A 22,796-nucleotide genomic window follows, 5' to 3' on the forward strand; every position below is an offset into this window, starting at 1 on the left:
TCTCTGTGAACATGTTGATATGTAATGGCTTTTTTGGTGTTGATAACTTTACAGTTATAAGCATGGGTGTAGGCAGGATTATTGTTATTGGGGGGCAGGACTTTGTTGGGGGGCCAGAACTGTCGTGATTGGTCAGTAAGTTAAGTATTTCTATTGTTTTACTTGATCTAGGGGGGCAGCTGCCCCTTCCTGCCCCCCTTGGCTATGCCCATGGTTATAAGTAATTTCGCTGTCAGTCCTGTTCACCATGTTCACCAGTGGCTCTAAGTGCACAGTAGTGAAAATGGGTGGCATTTTTGATGCTTAGCTGTTAATAGTCTAGGGAACAGGGTCTATCTCCCAACCCCCCCCCCCCGTAATAATTCAGACAGTGTAGGTTGATGGAAAGCTTGTGAAGAATTTTGGTTGACCACCATTTTGGATCTTGCGAGTTCAAAAATTATATTGGTAGTGTTTAGAGGAGGAATTATAACAACCAAGTTATCTGCAGTGTTGAATGTGATAAGGTGGTAGATATAGTGAAGTAGGCACCAGTGACATGCTTTGAGGTGGCTCTGAACTTATGGTATTTCAGCACACAGTATTTTTCATATCCTAGTTCCTATCTGCAACACCAAACTGAATAAGGAGCAGCACACCCAAGTATTATAAACTACCGGTAGTCTCAGCTTTGATACTTTAAAACTGTGTGTATAAAGGGACCTACAGTGCCAAGGCTGTGATCTTTTACTGAGTTACAAGTATGCAAGGAACTTGCCAACTGGACACCAGACTAAGGGCACATACTTTGAGTAATGGAGATTTTCATGCTGACAGATGCTGTTATAAGCATGATTATATAAGCTTAGTAGCATATAGCCTTGTACCGAATTTATTGCAGAATCTGAATTTTCATCTTTAAGTATATCCTGGCTTGTGAACAGACCAAGACTTGGTCTGAGCCAACATGACATAAAACTCAGAAAATAGCAGTGCTTGCTGTGTAAAAAGGCATCTTCCCAGCAATAGTAATCTGTATTTCTGAGCACAGGGGAAAAAATATTTCCATCTGCAAGAAGTGAGAAACCAACATACATGTGGCAGTGAAAAACAAAGGAGGTCTAGTCAGAGTATATAAGCATGGGATTCATATGGCCAATCTTTACGAATCTGTGTTTCCCAAACGCTAGCTGGATAAAATTCTCAATGAGAAAAAAGCAAGAAAAAAAGGCAAACAAAAATTATGCAAATTAGCAATATTTATTCAGAATTTGATTTTTTTTTGGCAAAGATTACACCAAGAATAGATTTGTTTACAAACATACAGATTCTCTATTCTTTGGATTAATTATACAAAAGAAGCTAAAATCACATGCTTTTCACACACACTTAAATACTGCTACATATCATTACACAGTAGCTTTAAATGTATAATTTCTAAATAATCATCTTTAATATTATAAAATGATTACAAGAACAAATCACACATACCTATAAATACATACACAAAACGTTAAAATATTGTCTGAATCATTTGAGTATTACAAGAATACAAACTAAGTGTTAACATAGTTCTGAGAACAGACTTAGGTAGGGCAATGCATTCATAAAGCACATAAATGAGTGATAATTGTTAAAACTGCTGTCACTAATGAAATCCTTGAGTTACAACTGTAAGATTTCACATGATGAGTTTTATATGTTTAGCTGCCATTTATCCTGCAGTACTGACATAATTACTGTATTCAGAAAGCGCTGTAACTGAACTGAAAAGGAATGTTGGCCTATTTGAGTTTTTCATTGGTAAGAAAAATATTAAGCAACATACTTCTCAATTATATTAGGAGGACAAATCTCATGTAAGAATCTGATTTGAAACGTACCAAGTTAACTCACTGTATACCCAAGTCAAACTGCTAAATCTGAAAATCTTGCAAAAGCAACCTTTTCAGGATACTTAAAAGTGACAGAGTTTCTGGATGGATATGGAAATAGATCAGGATCTGCAAGTAGATCTCTTGACTATTTGCAGTATATCTGCTTTTCAATAGTAATAACGCCAACATAAAATACTTTTCACTCTTTCAAAATTGGACTGTCAAGAATAAGAAAGCTTTAGAGGAAACTGGGCATAGAATTTTATGTGAAAAAACAGTGAATTCAGTTCTGGTACTGAGAACGAATTATGGGGCTGAGCATGTGTTCAAGGTACCCTGTTCCTTAATTCTAGGTGTACATTTCTCAAACTAGCCCCATTCCAAACGATCACTGTATCTTGCATCTGGCTGTGGTTTAAGGATCTTGATATTCTAGTAAAAACAAAGTACAGTACATCTCACAAGTCTGGATTCTGCCTTCCTGCGGTGTACATGATATTATGTAAAACAGAATGTACTAGACTTGCCAAGGAGGCAAGTCTCTAGAAGGCACTCATCTCAAATTTTGGGTGCAATATTTTTAAAGAAACAGATTGAAACAATGGCGTTTTTCTAAGGATTAGATTGCAATAATAAAATCAAAGTTATTTCCCGGTCTGCTAGTTTTAGAGAAATGGAAGCACAGGTAGAAAACTCACTTCTTTCAAAACAAAATCCTTAACAAATGTTTCATTTCAATATCAAAATTGTTAACACCCATTCCTTCACTACTTCTTTCATGCAACTGGTAGTGTTAATATACAATCTTGGGCAAGTTTAAAAAATTGCAGCAAGCACAACTCAGTGACCAAATATGAATACATTTCACTTTTTGAAACCACTGTGAATATTTATTGAGCTCACCAAATGCAAATAGATATCTTCATTTTGCATGCAGATAACATTTTCCTATGTTTCAACAAGTCAGTTTTTGAATCGCTCTTGAAGTAAGTTTGTTTACAAGAGTCCAAGAAATGTTGCTGAACAGGTATCTTTTGCAAGATATATGATTCTATGTTATATGTTCAGCAACTGTTTTCTCACAAGGGGCTATAGCTAAAACTAAGGCTGCAATCCTATACCTGCTTAGCTAGGAGTAAGCCCCATTGAACTCAGTGACCTACTTCTGTGTAGACACATATAGGCTTACACTGTAAATCTATTTTGTCAAGTAAATAAATTGCTCACTTTTAAAAAAGCATTATTGCCTAAATATATATTGCAATTTTAACTATATGTGTTAACTGTTTACTGATAATTGTCTGTATCAAATTTAATCAACTGAAAAAGACCTCTAAAATGGTAAAAAAACCAACAACCCAAAACCAACAACTTCAAGATGAAATCCAATATATATCTGGGGTGGTGCTTCACAACCATAAAAAGCTGAGTGTATTTACAAAGCAGGCACGACTTTATACATGCAATTCAGTAGGAATTGTAAACACAAACATTATATATGTACAGCATTAAAAAAAACACCTAGAGCTTCATTAGGTCATAGTTAATTGCCATCTTTCCTGATAATAACTGTACAGTTATTCACCACATGAGTACAAAAGCAAAGTGTAGTATATTCCAAGTGTTGTCTGGCAATGGTTCTTATTCATAGGAATGAGAACTTTTGGTTTGCCAAATCTCATTCTTTTCCACAAATATTTTCTTTCTTAGGACACTTGGATATAAATCAGTAACTTTCTACTTGTTATCACTGGATTAGATGTATATTTGATTTCAATTAGAAAATGAAATGTGATTCCTGAGATCGCTTTATCATGTAAAATATTCTGCTTTCATTGTTTTATCATATTTTCACCAGTTTTAGGAAGGTACTCAAATAAGCAAACTCAGAATAGACCTATTGAAATTAACGGACCTAACTTAGTCATGTTCATTAATTACAATGTGTCTACTTGGAGTTGAATACCCCACTTAGTATTTTACTTCTGCATATCAAAAGTCAAAATACTAGTGCAAGCTGTGTTGAGAAAGAAAAAGTCAAAGCAAATGTATTTTCTCCCAGGAATGGGATATGCACCCAGATTGCATGACTGAGGAGGTAGAATCTGCAGGCTTGATGAGGCTACAAAAATACGATTAAACTACTGAGGTTTACAGATGACTTGTGTGCCCATTCCACAAATGAATGTGGTTTAATCAGAATTAGGCAGTGGTTGGCCTTATTGTGTCCACAACTGGATCACAACCAGGATCAGGTTTAAGGCACAGTAAACACAGATTGAGGATCAAGGCTGCAGCTAGTATAGTAAGGCTGTAATCCCTTAAATGAGAAGTCACCCCCTTTTGCTTCTTGGGACTGAACAAACATGCAGAGCAGTGCTTTTCTTTTAGAAAAAAGGTGCCAGTACTCACCATTAAGTTGTTACAGTAAGTGCCACACTTTTAAATAGTGCTTTTCTTCTAGAAAAAAAAGGTGCCGGTACTGCGTATCCTTGTGTAACCCCAGAAAAAAGGCACCGATGCAGAGTATCAGGTTGCCTGGAGGCTAAGCTATGTGGCAGCATCAAAGCACAGACCAGAGGCTAGTCAAAAAAGAGGGACCCAGCACAGTACAGCAAAGGTGAACTTAGGTGAGTTAAAGTGAAATAATATATTCCATAAAGATTCATGCTGAAGGATGCTAATCACTGTAAAACATCCAGCTATTTCCCTCTTAATCAATTTTTCCATGTGAATTCCACTTAAGTAGACTCTAAGGAGGGAGGGTGAGCATGCAAGTAAATTAGGATAGAATAAACTATATATAAAGTTTGTAAAGAAGGTTAATTTCCTTCATAAAGCAAAGATTATCCTGACATATGCCAAATTACAAGCAGATGCATAAGTACCATTTTCAAATAGTTAAAAGCAGTTTGATTTATTTGCAACTACAAACAGATTTTTTAAACTAGCATGATTAAAGTGTCTCAAATAATTGATGTTACACAGATGATTTGCAGTGCAATCCTATACATGTACTGTATATTCAAAAGAAATGGGGCCTTTTCCCAGATAAGTGTGTTTAAACTTGAAGTTCTAAGGTTGCAGTGATTGTGGTGTTACCCAAAGTCAAAAGAAATCAGCAAAGGAAAAATGCAGACATCATAGTCTGTGCATGGCCCAATATCAATGGGAGCCAAGCTTAATGTTGGCTTCAAAAGAGTAGCCATGAAAAAATTGGTATTGGGTATCATCTAGTAAATTGTCTAATATCTGCTACTTGTGAACTACTTCTTTAAAATGTATACCCATTCAAAAGAATAATGGCATGAGGATCCACTTCATCCTTTTTTCTTTATAGAAACATACAAAGTGATATACACTTTATGCATTAATTTTTATGTCACTTTTTGAAGAAGAAATATTGATCAGAGAAATGCAATCTTTGGTTATGATACAGTATTGCTCATTCATACAGCTAATATTGAATACTCACTATATAAGATGCTTCATCTAGAAAATAGTAGTAGCACAATTTACTCAAAGATAGAAGCACAGGCAATGATTCTACTATGTAGTTGCTTCCATAGTCAGAACATGAAAGACTCAACAGAGTCATATCATTTGAGAAAGCACTCAGTGGATCATTTGAGCCATATCTTTTCTTGAAAACAAAAATTGGTTCAAAAACCACCTAACAAAACAGATCTGTTAAATAAGAGATACTAAGGCCACAAAACTCAAGACTTACTGCTCAATAATTGCATTCATTGGAATGTGCCAGATTAAGTCGTTGTAAGGACCATTGTTTCATTCACTGCTTCACAATCTATTTTTACATAAAACTAAAATGTCAATTTAAGAAAGAATAAACCTTGCAGTCCCATAAAGCTAGTATACGTTGGATGGACAATGTAAAATGGAAATGCATAAAAAAGAGAGGGTATGGATTGGCTTACATAAGCATCATATGCAGTGTCCTAAAAAGAATAGTATTCAGAGCAACGTAAACACTGTAAGTACAAACTTTGTCATATATTAGAGTTAGGAAACTTGTCAAAGGAAGGCTCAGGAAACTGACATAAAAGTACAAATTAAAATTACAGTTTAATATGGCATAATGGACTTTTCTTGTATTAGACATGTTTGCATAATTAGTTTTGTCAGCTCTGTGTAGCTGCGTCAGTTATTTATCATTTGCAGCAAATTAATATTGTGCTATGTCTATCATAGGCCACTGATCATTAACAAAATACAGCATAAATTAAGTGCAGTGACAATTACATGTTCACTTACTAATTCAGTGACCAGGTATAACAGAGTTCTTCTATGGAGACATGAATAAGTATGACAGGTTTACTTATGCAGTATAAGGAGTGCTACGGTAAAATATAGTAACTCAGATGATGATTCATAGCACAAGGTGTGGATCTCTGCCAAATTTTCAAGAATAGCTGCATTGCCTGCCCTATTCCATTAAAAAAAATAAAACTAAGACAACCTGGTATTAATCAACAGGTTTTTTTTACTTATTAGTTCTAAAGGTATTATCATAATCAATCAAGAACTCCCTACCCCTAAGATCTATTGACTTGCTATCTGAGAACAGTAAACAATACTGAACCTGAGCACAAATTTAATCTTAATCAGAGAAAATTTTCATAGGTTCTACAGAACATTTCTAATGAGTACTTGTGTTTTGAGCTCAGATAGCCTTCAAGTGGGAATTCTGAACACTCAAGGGAGAATCAATAGCTTCTCAGACTTGGTGTAGAAGCAAGTTTTAAAGCAATCCCATGATTATATTCAAATAACCATGTGTGATTTGTGTGTGCTTTCCTCACTGAATGTCCCTGTGCATATAGTGCTTACTGATGAGGGGTCTATCGTGTTACCAAAGGCCAATGCAATATTTTGAAGTTATTAGATCTTCAGACAGAATTCCAATTCTAACGCCCACATACTTGCAACAGTAAAGTTGTTAACAGTGCTTACCACAAATAAGGTATGAAAATATACAGATAATGCTTCATATAAAATAGGGATGAATACTTCCAAAGGCACTGCTATACACTCAAAATCCAAGGTGTTTTGTTTTACAGATAACATAGAAGTGAACACGATCTAATTACTAATATAAATTGATACAGTTTTCAAACCAGAACATGTTAGGACAGAGCAATCCTAACTGTGGCCAGGGTACAGCAGGGTGGAACAGAGCAGAAGAGTCACTGCAACATCTGCACTTGAGCTGACAAGGGGGAGAAAGCAGGGATAGTAGTTTCCAACATTCTTGCTCCACTAGCTCCATGTTCATGTAGCTGAGAAGCCCAAATCAGGCTTCTTGCCATGAAATGGATCTGCTTTGGATTTAGCAGATCCATTGCTGGCCCTGTTCCGCCCTGCCCATTTTGGGTTCTTATGGCAGTCACTGCCTGTGTTAGTGTTGCTCTGTTGCACTTTCAGTGGGCACAATGGGGGACATTGTGGCAGCAGAGCCTGGTGCCAGCTGATCCCAATAGAGGGAGCCCATCTTTTACCCCACCAGCAGTACACATCAAGGGTTAGGATTGCTCTGGGAAAAATTACTGAATTGTGGTTATTGAAAACTTTTAACAATTACATTCGGAATCACTTTCAAAATTTTAAAAGCAAAAAGTACAATCTTGTATCTTTCCAGATGATACTTTGGAAAAGGCAGCTTTCAAATCCTGATTGTAATATGCCACTTATTTTTATTTACAGACTCTCCTCTTTTTTAGAGTTTAAAGTGCTTTTCATTGTATCTGTGAATAGTCACACAGCCATGGTATGAGACTGGCCTGGGCATTGCTGCTACTCCTGTGATGATGCTGGTGGCAGGATCATAACAAAGAATGGTATCTGTAGCTTCTCCATTTTCTCGCCTCCCACCAAGGATGTAGATTTTGCCATTACACACAGACATGCCACAGTTTTCCTGTTCATCAAATACATAAAGAAAATTGATAATTAAAACATTTATAGCTGTGATTATTAGGATGTTATGCTCATCCTGATGCACCCTAAAATACAGTAGATGTGCTAGGCTACAATAAACTATTTCCTCAGTTTGGGCTTGGATTTGGGCAGCACAATAATTTTGTAGCATTTTGTTAATCTTGGCCCAATAGTTGAACATCTGTGGTGGATTCTATCCTTGGCCAACTGTGCTGGGAAAAGGCTAGATAAGTATCAAGTAAGTGATAAGTTTAAGAAAATGGATGCACAGTACTATTTAAGAAAAGAGGAGTGATGGAATGATGGGGAGAGGAAAACAAAATTAAGATAGACAACTGGCAGCAAATGAGGAAGTATGCTGAAACATTTGAAAAGGCGTACAAGCAGAAGAGCTGTGAGTTGTCTTAAGTACTAGGTAGAAGAACACTTTGAAAAGAATGAAAAACTACAAAACAACAGACAACAATGATATTAGATACTACACGAAACAGATGAGAGGAAAATCAGGAGTAAAAATATAGGATAAGCAGAGGAAGGTACCCCCCAGAGTAAGCTTATTTATGGGTTTTATAAATGTGGTGGCAAAAGTATTGTAGCAAAATGATAAACCGTTTTCTAGCAGTAGGGTTTGTGTGATTCTACTAAGTGTTAGGCATTCCGTTGTAGGCCAGAGCTTTCCAAACTGTTGCAATGTTAGTGTGTTGGTTGTGTTTGTGTGGGGCAAGTGCTCCCCGTGCTGCTCCTAGGACCGGAAAGGGGTTAGTTTAACCTCTGGTTAGCCAGTAAAACTGAATTACTGTGTCGTGATATGATGCATGTCTAAAAAGTGTTTCACCAACATGAAAACTTTGGAAAGCTCTACTGTATGCAATGAGCCATTCATCAGATTCAGACCAAGAAACATTAGCATCAGCCTGTTTGATTGCTTCTTAGGGTTTAGGAGTCCAAGGTGAATTTTTGACTGACAAGTATAAAGTAGCACTTAAAATAGCATGTGCATGGTTGTCTAAAGTGAAATCATGGTATTGTGTAAAGGAGTATTGTACTGGTGTGGTCTGTCAGTGAATTCCACCCATTATTCAGTTCTAAAATTCTGTACGTTACATGTTCATTTCTCACTAGTTCAATATGGCTTAAACTAGGTCACTTCCAGAAGACCTGTTTATTCAGCTTTCATCTTGATATGTTTCCCCATCACTTTCCTTACTGCACTTTCACCACATTTGGGGGGAGTGGGGGGGGGGAAGGTTTGTTGCAAAAAAGCACCTAATTGTGCAACCTGGTATAGGAGTGAATCCACTCCAAAATAGCAACAGTATGAAAGCGTCCCCAGCTTAATTTCATTTGGGGATTGCTTGAACCGTTTTCAAATATTGTATTGTTAGATGCTTTGAAGAAGCCTTTTTGTGAGGCTGTGGACCGGGGGAGAAAGTTAGCTTTTGTCAGGCTCATTAGATGTGCTTTTATCTGAATCTAACACAATGTGTTTAGAATTTTGATAAATACAATGTACAAAGGAGCAACTTTGCTAGTTCTTTGTTGTTACCTGTCGACTGAATGTATTCTGCACATGCATCCAATAATCTTCAACTGGATCATAACAATAAATTGCCTTTGTGAGCCCGCCCGCAACATAGATGAGATTGTTTAGTGATACAGCTGTTATACATCTCTTTGCAATGGGGATTGTTGCACGGAGTAGCCAAGAATTAGTATCAGGATCGTAAGATTGAACCTGAAAAGTAACAAACACATTTTACTTTCAAAGCTCCTCTAGTCTAACTTGATATGGTTTCAGCTTCCCTGAGTTGTTAATACTGATTGAATGATATCTTTAAATGGCTGAGCAAGTCAACTGTGTAACTGCAAATTATCAAAGAACTTTTCATGCCAACCCAATTAGCAAGTGAGACTCTATAAGGACTTCATGTCATGGGAAAAAACATTAGTAATGCAACCATTTTATATAATAATTCCTTCCAATAGTAAAATTATATTGCTCCATGCCAATCACTTTGAAGACAAGCCAAGGCAACCCACAAACAAAAAGTGAGGTTTCACCATTCCTGGGTGAATATGAAATATTAAAATTACCCCATCCCACCCCATTGCAAAGCGCCAAAAATTTCCCCAACACAATAAAAAAGGCAGAGGACACAGCACGCATGCATGCCTCGTGCCACTTATTGACCATTTGTTTTTTGTCAGCCTATCCTGAAGGTAACTGTGCCAGTTCAGATACTCTCCTCTAAGCTTGGATGAAAGGCAATGAAACCCCCTACAGAGATGCCAAGCAAGGCACGGCTCTAAAATAACTTTGGTGGTCCTGTGCCTATCGGTTTGGCAGTAAAATCAGGCCACCCACAAACAATGTAGCAATTTCTGCAAACCTAGGGGACTTGTTAGGTATTATTATTTAACACATTACAAAAAAGAGAAGATAACCTCCACACCAAACAGCCTGATAAGGACTGCATACTATGAGCTGCCTTGTCTCCAGAAACAATGGAAATACTGGCAGTGGGTAATGGTTCAAACCCCTAGCTTACACAAGCCTGGACGTAGGGATTAGGGTTGTTGGAATACATATTATAAAGCAAGCTTTTAGGAGATGGGGAATGAAAAACCACATTCCTTCCCACTACAAAGCAATAAAATGCTCAGGAAAGGGAAGCCCACACTGCAAACTGAATGCCTTAGCTCTATATAGCACAGCATGGAAAGGCTTTAGGAGCGTGGATAAATATTAACCCCCTTCCCTCACAAGTATCTATTTTCCTTTTATGTCTCCTGAAGGCTCCCCACCCAAAACACAGAACAGAACTATGAGGCTCCTGTTTCAGGTTTGCTGGAGCCTAGAACAGGAGTTGGGGATATCTTGCAACATGTTTTTGTAGGTTCTCGCTGGTTTTCAATTACTAGTAATTTTTATATATTATTCATTTTGAATGTTACTAAAATAGAGAAAAGAAAGTGAATACAATTACCCAACCTTATCAGAGCATGTGTTGTCATCAGGACCTCCGCCTATCACAAACAGTTTGCCCACGCAGCTGGTAACTGCTGGAGAACTCACTGCTTCTTTAAGAGATGCTACCTCTGTCCATCGATTGGAAAATGAGTCATAACATTCTACGCTGCTCAGTCGGCTTTGTCCGTCGTATCCTCCAACCACATATACCTTTAAAAGTAAAGAGAGAATGTTGCCAATGTTACTGCCTGGCTACTTTAGCAAACCTAGGTGTGGCATTACACAAAGCCTCAATGTTTTCATCTGTGACCCGATGAGTTGTGAAAATGTATTTATGTATTTTAGGAACGACCCCTCCCCTCCTGCAGTTTAAGAAAACGCAGTTACAAATTCACATACACCAAAAAGCATGGATATTGGAAATTAAGGCTCCTTCCTGAATTTCCACACTGTGTGAACTGTAAAGATAATATACAGTCTCACATATTGTGCATGCTTACAACTGAGGCTTCCTAAACAAACTATTTTCTTTAGCCATTTTCTTTAATTATGGTTTTTTTACTGGCAAAATGTGTAGTTCTATATAGTACAGACTAAAAATCAGAACTGAGGCGACATCCATTTCAATTTTAAAAGTGGTACAATTAATTGAGATAATGCAGTCTGATTTCTAGATATTTGTTGTGCATTTCAACCATGTTATTAGATAATAACAAATATCTCTTACTTTACCAAGAAGAACAGCCATCTTATGACGCCATCTCCCTTTATTTAGAGACGCAACTCTGATCCAAATGTTAAGCTGAGAATTATAAATCCATACATCACGGCTGTTGATTCTTCCACCTAATTTGAAAGAAAAGAAAAGACAGGAATTTGGCTGTTATTAAACAAAGGGTTTGCTCCATTGTGCCCAGTTGTGGACAATGCCATATCATGATAAAAGTACATTTCTGAAAATAAAGTTCACAACAATCCAATGTATGAAAACACTTCCTAGAATTCTTTTCCACTGGGCAATTAAAGCAATACCTCTTTCCACCAATGTACTTTTTTCTGGAGTAGTTTACATTTGGGATGCTGTGTCTGTTTAGCTAGCTGGGGAAAACTTGTGCTCAATGGTAAAGTGCATTTCACATATAACTTAGCTGTGGTGATGTAAGTCGCCTCTTCGAATGCTATCCAAAAGTGGGTGCCTAAGTAATTTGTGCATTCACTTTTCAGTGCTTCTGACAATCTACAAAAGTAGCACTAAGTCCACTTCTCCATTTTCAACAAGACTTCCATAAACTGATGATAATAGTATTCTCGCCACAGTGCTTTGGTGTGTAATATAAATTGTTTACCTGAAACGAGGATATCATTCCTCAAAGCACAAACTGCATACTCAGACTTTGTAAATTCTGGTAATTTAGCCAGTGATTTCCACTCTCCTGTCATGGGGTCGTAACATTCTGTATAGGGCAAATTAAATCCCCCAACTCTTTCGCAGCCTCCAACAACAACTATTACTTCAGAATAGCCAGTTGACCTAGAAACAGAAAAGCCAAAGTAGTTTATTGTTTTATTGAAAAACCTAATAAATAAACCAGAATCTGAAAGTTACAATATCTGGAAGTTAACCGGGCCGGGGGTTTTGAAGAAAACATGAAAAACAAAATTTATCTGTACTTAATTTATTGAAAGTAGTAAATACTTTTTTTTCGTATTCTTAGAACATATATATTTTTTTAATTTCCAAAATAAATAAATAAATCCACAAGTTTACTAAAACAAGGCCTTATGGCACCTTAAAGACTAACAAATCCACTAAGTACTAGCTTTAATGGACCAGAGTTCACATGAAGCAGGAAAAGTTATCCCTAGTCTATAGGCACATACTATAGAAATTCAGACATGCTTAAAAAGCTGCAATTCAAAGCCAATTACTTGGAGAGAAGCCTCACTGGACTTAATGCTGAGTAGGCATAAGAAGCTGCCTTGCACTGACTCAGACCAGTCTATCTAATTTAGTATAGTGGAACTCTGGTTCTCAAATGGCTTAGCTGAAGAACAAATCAGCTGCCAAATGCCGAAAACCCAGAAGTACCGTAAGTCTTCCGGTGTTCGAACATTTTTTGGAAGCTGAATGTCTGACATGGCTTCCGCCTGAGTGCAGGAAGCTCCTGCAGCCAATTGGAAACCACACCTTGGTTTTCAGGAGTTGAATGGACTTCTGGAACTGATTAAGTTCGAGAACCAAGGTTCCACTGTACTATCTGTACTGAATGGCAGCAGCACTCCAGGGTTTCAGGCAGGGGTCTCTTCCAGCCCTACCTGGCAATTGGACCCAGGACCTTCTAAATACAAAGCAGATGTTCTACCATTGAGCCCTCCCCCAAAACCCAACATGGTTAGGATTGCACTGTAAGTCACATTTTCAGGGGGGTGTCATGTTTCTCTGTTTCAGTTAAAAAAAACTAGCCTTCAGAAACTTTAAAGATACATAACAACTGAAGTAACTGAAATATAAAGCACTCAAATGTGTTTAACATTTCTTGTGTGGTAGTGATGTACTCCCTCCCGCACATTATGTCTCATATTGTTCCTTAATTTTTCAACACAAAGAAGCCTAAAGATAAAAAGCAAATCACATCTTTATTGAGGTGATACAAAATACAGTCTGTTAACTGGTCAATTGGTTAAATGTTTTTTAATAGACCGAATGTTTCAAACAAAAGCTATCACTATAATGAATAATTTATTCAGGAATGTAACAACAACAAAAATCAACCCAGCCCTCTCACCTCCGTGGCCGAGTTCTTGGGGACATCATTTCGTTACCAAGTACGTGGTACCGTCTTGCTTCATGCAGCAGCTGATAGCAGTCAGGAGAGTTTTGGATCAACTGGTCCACTTCCACTGTCTGAACAAAGTAGTTGGGGTGTAACAAGGGCAATCTCACATGTGTGAGAATTTCCTGTAGCACTGAGCGTCTGAGTTCAACAGCCCGATAAACCCAGCGCATAACGGCTTCAAACACCATTTCTTCTTTACCAATTACCAGTTCATCGCTGCAAATATAATCAATGAGTTCATCTTTTCCAAGTTCAAGAAATTCTTCATGCTGGGCCACATCCTCAAAATTCTGCAGTGCAAAATTTCTGCATTTGGTAAATAGTGTTTTCAGTGAATGTGTATCGGCAAAACGCTGGATTCCTAGGCAGTTGCAAGGATCCAGTTGCTCTTCCAGGAACTTAGCACAAGCATCACGCAGAACACTTATCTGGAAGAGACTTGATGTTTCAAAGAGGTACTGCACATTATCTGTTGTGATTTTAACCTTGCCTGTATACACATATTGTAAAAAACAATCCATAGCTTCCGCAAAAATTCCATTGATTTCTACCAACATCTCCCTGCTTTCTCGGTGATCGTTGCAAAACATAGCTCGGAAGTAGCTGCTGCATGCTGAAAGAACAGCTCGATGACAAGGAAATTCCCTGCCTTCAACACAGATTATTACATCTGTGAACAAGCGGCTGTCGCGAAATTCATTGAAGATTTGCAGTATGCTTTCAGCATGGGATGAGCCAGAAGAGAAATCAAAGAACTCGTGGCCTGATAAAGACTTTGGGTCCATTTCAAAAACTTTACGCTTCGTGACCGGGGATTCCTGAGCTCGGCTCTCCCCTCTGTTCAATCTGCGTCCCAACATTATTAGTACCATTGTTATATCAACTCTTTATAATATCATGGAGAAAATACTGATGAGTGTCGTCTTTTGGGTGCTAAAGATAAACAATAATTTCAAAGTATTAGTTCAAATTGTAAATGCCATCAATTACATTATGATAGTAACAAAGTTTGGTTCTCTAAACATCCGGCTCCAAGATGTCATGCATATAACATCACTGAGTCACACACACTGCAAGGACATTTAAATGTCCTTATGAGTGAAGTGCCACCCATATACCAGCTATGCTCATGTTTCATACTGAACTTTTCAGTCCTATACCATGAAGGACCTTGAAAGAGAAAGAGGCTAAAGCTTCACCAACCACTACGCTTGCTGACTGCAACCTCATTCCCACAACCATCAAAGCATAAAGTCAAGGGAAAGAGCACTCATAACCCACCAAGGGAGGTTAGGAATCACTTTGAAGAGCATCTACACATTTTGTTTCAGAGCTTTCTTTCTAGGAGAGTCAGAGACTGTTTTTAAAATGTAAGCTTAGAATCTGGGGCCCCTATTGGCTGAATATCAATATCCTGGGAGAACATAATGCAACAAAGATGCTTGGGGCCCCAGAGAAAAGCCCAGCACACCTGAAAAACCCGTTAAGCAGCTTGACCGGCCAAGTTACTTGAATACCTCACCTGGGGCTTTGGATAACCTCCTACATAATACCATGGATCCAGTCTCTTCCCCTTCACCCGCCAGGAACTAATATGAACACAGACCCAGTGTAAGATACAGAATCAGTGGAGTGCTTGCTTGGCTACAAGTAGACTTGACCATAATTCTAGTTGGGAACATGGATCTAGTTGGGAGGATGAGGCAACAGGTGTATCTTGTAGTTCAGCTAGTGTATGGCAAAGGGAGGATTTGGCTGTATTTGTATAAACCCTTTTGGTCCCTGAAAACATCTGCATCTCTCTTGGGCAGCCTTAATTTTAGCTCATACCTTCCTTGTCTTAGCTTTTGTCTACAGTCAAAACTTTGTTTAAAAAATAAAGGATGGTATTCAACTAACTGGTTCTATCAGTGCAACAATTTACACTTGTACAACCGAATCCCCCCCCCCCAAAAAAAATCTGTTCTGGGTTTTCTTTTACCCCTGGAGCAAATTTAGAAAGGGTGTGCATCAGGAGTGCATAACCTAACTCTCGGGGCATCGAGTTCCAGATACAAGGTGCCATGAAAGAAATAGCCCTTTTGCATGTTGCCACCAATCTTGTTTCCAAAGGCAATAGCATGTGCAAGTAGGACACAACAGCCAAACATAACTAATGGGCAAATTCACATAAGAGGAGAAAGTCCTTCAAGTAGCTTGGTCTTAAGCTATTTAGGGCCTTATAGGTTCGAACCAACACCTTGAGTTGCATTTGGAACTGAAGTGGAAGCTAATGCACCTGATATAATGAAAGGTTCACATGATCCTGCTCACCTTGCCCCAGACAAGATTTTAAGTAGCAGCATTCTGCACCAATATAAGTTTCTGAGTGGTTTTCAAGGGCAGCTCTGAGGCATCTGATCAAGGCCTGTATTTTAAAATGAGCTTAAAGATATATTTGCAAATGTTTGTATGTTTCATGCCAGGCAGAAACCAGCTGGCTAAGTACTTTGGCAGTTGTTTATCTTCATGCTCTCCTGATTTATAGCAGTAGCAGGAGACAAGTTTCTCAAAGTTGTAAAAGGGAATTACAGGCTGGGAGCAAATGTTACACTGACCCTACATATTGCAGAATACAACCAAGCTGCAAAAACACTAATTAAGAGTTGGTAAATAGTAAGATTTTAACAGAAAATAATACCATGTGCCTCCCATCAGACTCTAGCCATATTTTCCTAAGGTTTAAGGCATACTGAGAGAGTTAAAGGGCAATAAATTTTGGGAAGAGCTAATGGGAAAAGGGACGCAGGTGGCGCTGTGGGTTAAAGCCTCAGCGCCTAGGGCTTGCCGATCGAAAGGTCGGCGGTTCGAATCCCTGCGGCGGGGTGTGCTCCCGCTGCTCGGTCCCAGCGCCTGCCAACCTAGCAGTTCGAAAGCACCTCCGGGTGCAAGTAGATAAATAGGGACCGCTTACCAGCGGGAAGGTAAACGGCGTTTCCGTGTGCGGCTCTGGCTCGCCAGAGCAGCGATGTCACGCTGGCCACGTGACCCGGAAGTGTCTCCGGACAGCGCTGGCCCCTGGCCTCTTAAGTGAGATGGGCGCACAACCCCAGAGTCTGTCAAGACTGGCCCGTACGGGCAGGGATACCTTTACCTTTACCTAATGGGAAAAGCAGCTGGCTGGGAAAGGGGGGTGTAAACTGAAGAGGCTTCTTTTGAAGCCGTTTTTTACTGAGTTCCTTTTTACTTTGCAAAGGCCTTTTCTTCTAAAAAGCTATCTATGTTATGTATGAGATTTGTTGGCTTAATGTAATTAGGCAAAGGATTTAGAAAGTAAGAAATGTTAGATTCTTATGTTAGATTCTTATTTCATCGATGGTGTGTGAGAATGTGAACCCAAGATCTCTGTTTAGATAGAATTTAATACCACGAGCCATTTGTTTTAGCCATTTGTTTTGGAATGCAGGGGCAACAGGGGCAAAAGGTGATCTGGTAATTAAGGTGCTTTGTCGAGGCAAATGTAAGATATATGGCTACTTGTCTGCCATTTATGGATAGAAGGAAATATAGCTCTTTGTCTCCCATAAAAGGTAATAGGAAATGGGTGTATCTTTTATGATTGGTTCTAGCAAACAGCCAATAGGAATTTCAACCAGGCTGATTGGACAGAGGCAGCCAAAGGAGGTGCAAGGGGGCTGGGCTGAGGAAATATAAGTGCTGACCATCAGGGCTGGAAGGGGGCAGAGCTTTGGTAACCATATACCACTGTGCCTATCATTTATTTGTCTGACAAATAAATTATTATTTTAATTTCTCTATTGCTGCGTTGAATATTTCATTCCAGCTAAGCGTTAACCACAAGCAGGGTGCTACAGCTCCACACAGAGCATGTTACAGTACTACTGTACAGTTGAAATGTAAGTGTACATGGGACCAAGGCCAGGTCTGACTGTGTCAAGAATGAGCGCAACTGGTGCACCAGCTGAATCTGGGCAAAAGCATTTGTAATGAGATCAACTGTGCAAATGAATCTTTCATTTAAAACGCCATGACCTAAGGGAAAATAAAAGTGAAAGACAACAGCAATCAACAAATCAGGCAATTTAAATTTCCCAGGTTAAGTGAGATTATTACTGCATCAATGACTAGAGGTCTGTCATTATTCGAAAATTTTGAAATGGAGAACAACAAGGGAAAAGAAAGAAAGTTTCCCTCTGCTCTGCCTTATTTCACATTTATCCCTGCACTTTCTGAATGGAGCTATAATAAAAGTTCTTTTCTCAGCTCAAAACTCCTGAAGTATAATTTCAATGTGACCAGGCCATGTGAAATGGAAACAATATGAATATATTAGTTATGCATGCATGCATTATCTCACACAAATCAACGGACTGAATTTACCAGGTGTGTTTCCAATCTCTAGAGGCATATGACTCCTGCACAGAGAACTTGCTATCATCTCACTTCGGTTTTGTCCACTTTAGATAAATATACATAAGTTTCTAGCATTCAAGCTGTCTCTTTAATTTAAATAGCACTTACAGTTTCATTGCTTTTGCTCAATCACACCCATATTTAATACCAGACATAAAAAGTCATCTTAAAACCATTTGATTGTTATTCTAGACATTAAATAACTGTTTAATATGTGATTCAGAGACTCAATAGTTAAGCCATTATAGCAATAAATATATTTGTACAGCATTTTAGAACAAAGTGCCTCATATCTACTATATCAATAATCTTTACAAGAACCAGGAGGAAGTGTACAGATGGTTTTGGGTGGGGTCATACTCCCCCTGAAGCAGTAGGTTCACAGTTTAGAGTATTCTTAGATATACAGGTAGCTGTAGTGTCTAGGAGTGTATTTTTGTTTAGTTCTTCAATCGTACTTTCTTCTGGATAAGCGGAGTCTGGCCCTAGTTATGTTTGTTTCCGAGCTAGTTAGTTCCAAGTTGGATTTCTGTAATGCATGTTCTTTGGGAATACCCTTGAAGTCAGGTTGGAAACTTCAATTGGTGCAAAAAGTGCTTGCCAGATTCCCCTGGAGTCAGTTTTACTGGTTGCCAGTTTGCCTCCAGCCTCAATTTAAGGTTCTTGTTTTTCTCATTAAATCCCAAGAGTGTCTGGGGCCTAGGGTATTTTTGGGAATCATCTCCTCCCATGTGAACCTCTCCGAGAACTTTTATTTTATTCTGTCTCTGTGACTGTTCCTTCTGTCCTCCCATCAACAGACATGCAGCAGGTGGCGATGAGAAATATGGCCTCTTTTGCTAAGGCACCCAAATTTAGGATGACCTCCCAAGAGAGGCACATGTACATGTACATGTCCTCTTCATCCCCTATTTTTTGGCAGACTTTGAAAACCATCTAGTTCCAGGCCTTCTTAGTATAGGGCCACCTTTAAATGTACTTTTATTCTACTCCTTTTAAATATTCCTGGCTGTTTTACAGTATTTTAGGTTATTAATAAGATTTTTTGTTTTACTGTGACTGTATCTGCCTTCTGTATACTGCACTTTGATGCTGGTGTTACTGCTGGGGACCACTTTGCATATAGGTGCCAACACTGGAGGCTGACTGATTGGCAATGACTTGTGGGGGGGGTCAATTCAGAAGTGGTTCCTTGTTTGTGGATTGCCCCCTCTGGGTAGGTATGTCTCCCTTCCTCATTACTGACTTTTAGGAGGAAGTTAAAATTATTCCTGTTTACTCAGTCATTTGATGGCTGAAAGCACTGTTCCCGATGACCCTGAGATCACTGATGAATGATCTGATGTGTTTTTAAGGTATTTTTTAAAGTTGTTTTGTTGTGATGTATTTGCTGCCCTGGAGAAAGGGTGAGATAGAGAGTAAATAATAAAATAAGATCAGTAATATAGGTAAGTATGATTATTCTCATATTACAGATGGAGGGTTCTGGAGAGAGCATGCAGGTCTTGCTTGCAGGTTTCCCATAAGCATCTGGCAGACCACTGTGAGAGCAGAAAAGTGAACTAGATGGCCTGACCTAGCAGGGCTGTTCTTATGCCTTTATGAGAAAAGAATGGTTCACCTAAGGCCATCAAAATGATTCTATGGCTAAAGTAAGGTTTTAGGTCATGGTTCGCAGTCTTTTTACTATCTCCTTGTAAAGGTAAAGGTAAAGGTACCCCTGCCCGTATGGGCCAGTCTTGACAGACTCTGGGGTTGTGCGCCCATCTCACTTAAGAGGCCAGGGGCCAGCGCTGTCCGGAGACACTTCCGGGTCACGTGGCCAGCGTGACATCGCTGCTCTGGCGAGCCAGAGCCGCACACGGAAACGCCGTTTACCTTCCCGCTGGTAAGCGGTCCCTATTTATCTACTTGCACCCGGAGGTGCTTTCGAACTGCTAGGTTGGCAGGCGCTGGGACCGAGCAGTGGGAGCGCACCCCGCCGCAGGGATTCGAACCGCGACCTTTCGATCGGCAAGCCCTAGGCGCTGAGGCTTTAACCCACAGCGCCACCTGCGTCCCTACTATCTCCTTAGCTCTTTGTAAATACAGTGTAAATACAGCTTGACCTTTCCTGACAACAGTTCTGAGTAGCTGAGGCTGCATTGTAACTTACACACAATTATAAAAAAATTTCTTATAATTAACCTGAGATCAGGTAAAATAGCAGAAACAGGACACTGATACTGACTTCCTTAAGACCCAATATACCTAACTGTATTTCCTTGTGTTCACCTAATGTTACCTATGTATCTCCCTCATTTCACCGTATTCTACTCCCTATGTGCCCCACCACCCCAGGGCTGAAATCTGAGAATGTAAATACTACCAGGAAATCGTAACGTTCCATAAAATGTTCTCTTTGGACAGATACGATCAACTAATAATTCTGCTTAACTCGCCAGTGAAATGCAAGTCAATGTCAACATTATGATGCTACTTATTAGCCAGTTGCAAATGTTCACCTCTTTCCATTCCAGATAATTCCCTTAAAACATTTTTAAAAAATAAGACAGCAGAGCCAAAGTACCTGACAAATAGTGCCTGACAACATTTTCCTCTTTCCTTTCCAGATCATCTCGAAATTACACAAGTCTCCTTCTACCCTTTACAAGGACGGGGGCTGTGTTTTGTTTGCTCTGTAAAAAGAAATGTCACTATGGCTAACACTATGGGATTTCATTATTTCCCATTCTACTGAGGAGAGGTATGCTTTGCTGCGAGACCCGCTTTGGGATTCCTGCATCAACGGGCCCTATGAAGAACATGTAAACAGCCCAGCATTAACTGAGCGGGAGGAAAGGTGTCCATTTGACTTAAGTCACATTCGAAGTGTATTATGTGAGAAATAAAACTCTTCGAGTAAAAGCAGGCGCGTGACTGAAAGGCAGGCGTCACTTCAAAGCACTTGAGGCAAAATAACGGCCTTCTCGCGTCAACCTGAAGTGAGCGTCCGGTTCGAGCCGTTATACAAGCGGCCTCGGCTCGAACCCGAGCAACGCCTCGGCCCCGCGCGCGCGCGCGCGCGCGCACGCACGAGCACATCCTCCAGTTCACCTTCACCCTGAACAGCCCTGGAGGCAAGCCCCGCCCCCCGCCTTTTATGTCCAATTAGAGAGCGCGACTCTCCCAGCGCTCCCCCCCCCCGCCTTTCTCTCCTCCAGCTGTCCCGAAGAAGGGAGCGGAGAACCAACCATAACGCGCTAGGGGATGGTCACCCGGTCCCTATTATATTTTGGGCCTCAGGCGACTCCGCCTCCCGACGCTTCTTCGCGGTTCGGGTCCTAAGCCAAAGCGTCGGAGCGGCATTTCCACTTCCTCACAAAGGCCTGCGTGTTCCAACAGCTCCTTGCGAGGCCTCCCTCCCCCCTCCTGAAAAAGTGGTCTGGTCCAGAGGAACTGGCAGCCAACGCAGCCTCTTCGCCAAGTACCTCAAGGGCGGGGGGAGCTCCAGCTACTAGGATTCACCCCAATGGGAATATGATGCGCCAGCGAAGACGCGAGTGCACGAAGCAGCCTATTCCCATAAGCATAAAACAGCCACCAAATTTAGACCAGGGTGACCGTCCATATCAAAACGCAGGAACATTGAAAAGATGGGGGGGGGGTGAGAGGAGGAGGAATGGAACACTTTCCAGATGCTCGCGAGATTGATCCAGATCTGTCAACATTCTCTGACCAATCCAGCTTTCTAGTGCCGGCCTGAAACACAAATGCCTGGCCAATCTACGGAGTAGATGTCCAACTGGGTGGACTGTTTAGAGGAGAGAGGAAAAAAGTAGGGAGGAGAGGAAAAATTCTTTATCGAGTTCCACTCGAAATCCTTGGGTGCCGAAGCACGAAACCTTCCTTAATATAACAAGAGGCCTGGCAACTTTACAATTCGAAATCAAGAAGCTGCAGTATTGCTCCCCCTCGCCCAACGGCAGTGCAGATCCGGAATTTACGTGTCCTTAAGTACCGACCTAGGAAAGAGGCGAGCTCTCCCCCCCCCCTCCGCCAGGCGCCACGCACATTGTTTTCCACCTCCAGCTGAACTCTACTTCCTTTCTCTGCGCACGAACAAGGCGCTCGACATTATTAACGGCGTTGTGCTTCGCTGCGTGTTCAATACTAGCCAGGAGGATAAAGAAGGAAATTGCGCCAGGGCAAATTATCTCTGCCCTGCCTACATAACAACGGCTAGACATTGCAATATCAACGGCATTTTCTCTCCCTTGCAAATCTGACACAACTGATCCCAAAACAGAACACCATAGCAGAATCCAGACGCAATTTAATCTTCGCTGAAATTCATTTCATACGAAGTTTCCTAGAAAAGCCGGACTAGGGTGGGGTGAAAAGATAAATGTTAAGGGAGGACATATTTTCTGTTTGTAATTATTACTGTAAGGGGAGTTACCACGAGCCCTGCATTCGAACCCATTACGATTGTAGGTATTATTATGGTTGTGCACCTCTTGATACTCCTTTTCGAATGGAAATAACTCCTGCGCCGGCCACCGGACCCCAATTATACTTTTGGCCTCCTGCAACTTAGCCGCTGAGCTTAGCCAAGCCATTTACCTGTCAATCACAGTTTTCTGCCGATCAGAAGGAACCGCGCAACGGCTCCGCGTCTCCCCCGCTCTCGCGCTCTCTCTTTTTGTCTGCTTCAAGTTCGAGCTCAACTCAAAACAAAGGAGACCCCGAAACATGTGACCTCCCAGAGCCAAAACACAT

General features: G+C 40.2%; 1 protein-coding gene across 2 annotated transcripts; it reads right to left on the minus strand.

The window, feature by feature from the left end:
• Nucleotides 1–1,220: 1,220 nt before the first annotated feature.
• KLHL24 (kelch like family member 24) lies at nucleotides 1,221–22,791 on the minus strand. 2 transcript variants are annotated; one of them, XM_079978683.1, is made up of 7 exons: nucleotides 22,641–22,791; nucleotides 13,572–14,555; nucleotides 12,132–12,316; nucleotides 11,513–11,631; nucleotides 10,807–10,995; nucleotides 9,361–9,549; nucleotides 1,221–7,794 (listed from the first exon to the last, which is right to left on the minus strand). In XM_079978683.1, the coding sequence occupies exons 2-7, from the start codon at nucleotides 14,492–14,494 to the stop codon at nucleotides 7,594–7,596; spliced, it is 1,806 nt and encodes a 601-aa protein (XP_079834809.1). In that variant the 5' UTR covers nucleotides 14,495–14,555; nucleotides 22,641–22,791; the 3' UTR covers nucleotides 1,221–7,593. The 2 variants fall into 2 exon arrangements, with proteins under 2 accessions (XP_079834809.1, XP_079834810.1); XM_079978684.1 differs by lacking the exon at nucleotides 22,641–22,791 and adding an exon at nucleotides 20,605–21,098.
• Nucleotides 22,792–22,796: the final 5 nt, after the last annotated feature.

This window comes from Podarcis cretensis (genome assembly GCF_951804945.1).
Source record: "Podarcis cretensis genome assembly, chromosome: 5".
Lineage (NCBI taxonomy): Eukaryota > Metazoa > Chordata > Lepidosauria > Squamata > Lacertidae > Podarcis > Podarcis cretensis.